Raw genomic sequence first — 5,325 nt, 5'->3', positions numbered from 1 at the left:
GTAAGTATAACGTAACAAAAACTTCATATTCTTAGAAATTATGTACATCCTTGAATTGAAATAAATTCTTAAGTCTCAAACAGGTTTTTCCATTTTAGAAATTGTTTTCTTTTTTCCATTTCTTATCAACTACTTCAGCTTAGTTATAAGTTGAAGTATATTTAAGTTGATACATCGTATTTAAATTTCTTTTATCATTTGACATCAACTTTCATGTCATTATCATATATGTTTACATTTCATACTTCAAGTTGCTGTACAAGTACGGCCTAATTTTCATGAATTGTGTAATATTTATTTGTCCTGTAGTTGGTCATCAAATTAGCCTGAGAGGAAAATCAATTAATGCAAGAAGGAAGAGACAAAAAATAGTAAAATTAAGAAGCTGAAAATTTACAAACACAATATCTAAAAGAATAAAAGAAGTTTTATTACAACATTAATTTCTTATTTTTTAGCAAGATTTTAATCTTTTTATATTTTATAAAAAATTTTTGTTACATGTGTTTAGTTTGATGTCAATATTATTGTTTGACTTACTTCAGGAGATCTTAATACTATGCTTTTACAACTTAATATTATTAAAAATATCCTCAGTGGTGTAGTTTCTCTTTCACCCTACAACAAAGTATAGATAATTTCTAATTCTACAATGGAATTATGCTAATAATAAGATACTGGCCATTTATATTAAATTGTAAGATAAATGTTATTCATTGATGACAGATTTATTGCTTTGTCTATGTTATTTGTCCCTAAACTACAAGCAAAAACAGAAAAGGAAACTGAAGCATGACACTTTCAGCTGTACATTCTGGCAACATGAATATGAGGCATCCAATATATGCATTATGTATACATTTGCTACAAAATAAAATAACGCTAATAGCAATCTCAAATAACTGATAGCTTTTTTACTAAAACTTGAAGTATATTTTCACTTACTTGGTTTTGATTCCTGCTCTCAACAGCTTGCAAGTCCATGTAATGGAATGTTTCTTCAACCTTTAAGTGAAAGATTTGCAGACCACATTGCATTAAAAATGGTAAGTTTTAGAGTACACAAACACTTTAAATAACATCACAATAGACATGATATAGCAACAAAGCTTATAATAATTTAAATCACACATTATTACTTACAGTCCCAATACATATTTCAAATTAAAGAAAAAAGATTGTATCAAAAGTTTTGTTGCATTCCACTGTCAACAAGGCCTTCACTCGACATCAAAGCAAAGAACCTCCCTGGCCATGACAAACAACAAATAAGATATAGTTGAAATGCTATTATACACACTTCTTACTAGAAAATCTGTACTGGAACAGTAAAGAAAATTGTGTGGTTTAATTTATAAATCTTAATGTGATTTTAAATTACAATATATTAGTATAAAAAATACAAGAATGTATTCTTATTACAATAACTTCTATTCAAGTAAAATATAATACACTAGCAATGCATTTCTGAAAATCAAATAAGTTTAATTACATATAAGCATACTCTAATTATAATTTTCAGAAACTTTCCTACTTTTCTAAAATTTAAATTGTAAAAAAGCAACAATGATGCATATTATCTATAATAATAAAAAAGTGTGTCTGTGTGTCTAGGTGTGTGACTGCCATAACTCTAAGAGGAAAGAACCTAGAAACCTGAAATTTTGCACACATACTAAGTGGACCCTGAGGGTATGCACCTAGATATTATTACATATCCATGTGTGTGCTTGCATCTCTTTAATGAGGAAAGCTAGGAAAAAAAACACATAGAAAAGAAGTGTGACTGCCACAGCTCCAAGGGGAAAGAACCTAGACATCTGAAATTTTACACCCATACTGAGAATGTGCACCTGGGTATTACTTATCTTATCCACGTGAGCATGTACATGCACATTTTTTTAATGAAACAATCTAGCAAAAAACCACATAAAAAATAAGTGGTTCCTTATATAACAACTTCTAATATATAGAAAAGACAGTGATTTTTATATCAAGTTTCTTAGCAGTAAAAGAATAACCTATTATTGTTGTTAAAAGGCTATGTGCTGAAAGTATAAAATGAAACATATAAATTACAAAATTAAAAAAGAATATTTGTTGTTTTTTAATTTAGAAGCTTCATTAATTAAAGAGGTTTGTTTTTTATTATTTAAGTTTAAAATTGGAGGACAAGTCAGTGGGAAGGTTACCTTTATAAACAGGCCAGTCCAACAAAAGTATATGGGTTATACTTTTATGCTAAAAAGGGTTCAGAATACACACACTGACATAGTCATCCAGAATAAATCAACCTAAAACCCCGAACGAAGCTGGGTACTTTCACTAGTACATAATAAAATGAAAAAGAAGAAAATGCAATACACAATATACTGTCTATAGGTTTGTTTTGTTTTGAGTTTTGTGCAAAACTACATGGCACCAGCCATCCCTAATTTAGATAGATTAGAGAGAAGGCAGTAAGTTAACACCACCCACTGCCAACTCTTGGACAAACTTTTTACCAATTAATAGTGTGATTGACTTTCACATAATAATGTCCCCATGGCTGAAAGGGTAAGCGTATTCAGTGACGGGGATTCAAATCTGCAACCCTCAGATTGTGAGTACAAAAAAATAAAGTAAAATGTCATCACAATTAATTCCAAATGACAAATATAGCTCACTTCATATTTATTCTATGCAACACTGCTCTCCAATTTATTAAATCACCATTTGTCCAAAAACTGAACCAGGGAATTTTTAGTTGATTACATTCAGGATAATACTTGTCTAAGATCATCTGTGTAGGATAAGATCTCAGAGGTACTTAAACTGTAAACTCTTGGATCTTCAATTTGTAACTTTTTGATTGGTCAAGGTAAAAAGTAATTTGACAGATTCATTAATACAAGTCACATTTCATTATGTATCCTTTGATTTTGCTGAAAATAACCACCTCTATAACAGTGGTATTAGATGGAAATAATGTTTACATGCAAATTTACACATCCAACATGGTTCTTATTAACCCTATTGTTACAGGTAGCTAGGGGTCAGACAGCATGTCATCACATTTGTAGACTTAGATTCAAAATTTTATTGAACTACTATTTTAAGAATGTATGTAAATAAACTTGTTATTATCAAACTGTAGATTTTAATTAAAATTTTAGTATCCTACATTAGTTAATTTCTTAATATGAAAGTAAATATATATAAAAAAAGCTAAATATAAATTTTCGTGTATCACACTGGTACGTCATCTTTTCAGTTTGGTCAAATTACACTTTATGACTCCAATAATATGATGTCTATAGTTTAATAGAAATTATAAAGTCAAATTTCCAATATTGGCAAGCTAGAATAAAAAATAAGAACCTCCTACCTTTTCTATTTGCTGAGATATCAAAATATCTAATAAATCGACCACATTGGCTCTGCCCACCACTTCACTCATTTGAGAAGACTTGTTTATCTATGTCTGCTTTTTTATACCTATAAATTTATAACCACTCAAAAGCTCTACATATCCTCTACGTAAGTCTGTTAGTTTTTCTGAGTTATTTATGAGAGAAAAGCTCTTATATTGTTGGAGATTTTGAAGTATTATCATCAATGCTATCTTCTGAACAGAAATTAGATTTTTTTAGACCCAAATACAACATAGTTAAAGAGCCTGGTAAATTACAATAGATTTTTGTTGTATCAGTATTGTCATTTATAATTTTTTGGTATTCAAAAATGTATATACAAAGTCTACAAAAATTATTTTTCGTACATCGACATGTGAATTTGGACAAGGCTTACAATGAGGGTTAGCAAGTACGACTCACAAGTGCAAAAAAGAAGTTCAAAACATCGTAAGTATTGGAGATCATTGTTTTCCAAATATTGTTAATTTACTGTGATATGTTTTAAGAAAAATAAATGAAACTTAAATATTTATTTGCAAACAGTAATAATATATATATATATATACATATGTAATGTATGGTAACCAAAACCTCACTGTTCCTTACAAAATATTGGAAACTACACATTTATTGGTTACTGTGTAAGCCTGGTAAAATAGGAAACAGGATGTTCATAAGCACTTTCTCACCTATTTTACACATAAATCCAGCCCACTCAAGGTTATTGGATCAGATACAACTTTGTACAGAGCCATATCATAAACATTTTCTTTCACTTTTATAAAGTACTTTAGACAATTCTTGTGGCAACCACTGTACTTCAAAGAAGCTGGAAAATTCTACCCCACAGTGTTCTCAGAATCAGAATTCAAATAGTTTCTGTAGGATATATCTGCTTATCGCTTTATTGGATTGACCTGGACTTTCTTTAAAGTCATAACATAAAAATTTCATAATACTTTAGACAATTGTAACTGTAACAATTATACTGTCGACAAGTTGATGAATTTTACCCCACTATGTTTTCAAACCAGGGAATGTTCTGGGAATTGCATCACTTGAGCTAATTTGATATTGATGGTATCAAACTAAGTAAGGAGTGGTGATTCATTGCTTTATGTTCAGAAGGTTTCTACTTCAGCCACTAACAGTAGAATAAAGATATGAAATAGGTGTGAAAAGACTAGAAGAAACTCTCAGGTGATTTACTTTGGAACTTCCTGATCCATATTGAAAAGGGACAGAAAGTACTATTTATTTTGTTTCATCTAGTTTCTAAGTTAGCTCCAAACAATAAAATTACTACAGAAAATAAATATAAAAAGGTGAGAAGTATAAACTCTTTGAATACTAACAATACTATACATTTTATTTTGCTTACTGCAACCTTTATTTTCATTATACAACCTGGAGAATCAAGTATAATGTTACAGTAGAGTAAATAAGGGATAAAATATAAAGTTTTAATGAAAGAGTCTTTGATATTTGATTACGAGATTATATGTTTTTCATTCATTCTCTTTATTTATCATTATGAAAGTAAATAAACTAATAAAAATAGAAACTTATCAGGTAAGATAACGAAAAAAATATTTGATACAGTAATGTGAGCTGCAGGGTATTTGTGTCAGGGTATTTTTAGTCAGACCCAGTTCAAAGGTCAATAAAACAAAAAAATAATAAATATAAACAGATGTATACTGTTATGAGATTTAAGCTATTTAGAATAAACATTTGTAGTTTCCTGTTACAATTAACAGTTATTATAGAACAAAATAAAGGTAACTTAGATTTATTTCCTAATTTTTATGATGGTTATGAGGTTGGTGAAATTGACCAACACAATAAAATAAGTTAATATTGATGAAATAATAGTAATTAAATAATTAAAGTTTATTAACGTAAAAAAAAATTTAAGATAAATAAATAC

General features: G+C 28.8%; 1 protein-coding gene across 1 annotated transcript in view; it reads right to left on the bottom strand.

Annotated features, from left to right (window-relative positions):
- Window positions 1-527: 527 nt before the first annotated feature.
- The window catches only part of LOC106472031 (F-actin-uncapping protein LRRC16A-like), a 60,690-nt gene continuing 55,892 nt past the window's right edge, over window positions 528-5,325 (bottom strand). The window contains exon 4 of the mRNA XM_013932660.1: window positions 528-1,005. Within this exon, the coding sequence (XP_013788114.1) occupies window positions 895-1,005 (111 nt within the window). The 3' untranslated portion in view covers window positions 528-894. The remainder of the gene's footprint in view (window positions 1,006-5,325) is intronic.

This window comes from Limulus polyphemus, unplaced genomic scaffold (genome assembly GCF_000517525.1).
Source record: "Limulus polyphemus unplaced genomic scaffold, Limulus_polyphemus-2.1.2 Scaffold5029, whole genome shotgun sequence".
NCBI lineage: Eukaryota > Metazoa > Arthropoda > Merostomata > Xiphosura > Limulidae > Limulus > Limulus polyphemus.
Note: the sequence above shows the minus strand (reverse complement) of the source record. Positions and strands in the feature narration are given on the sequence as shown.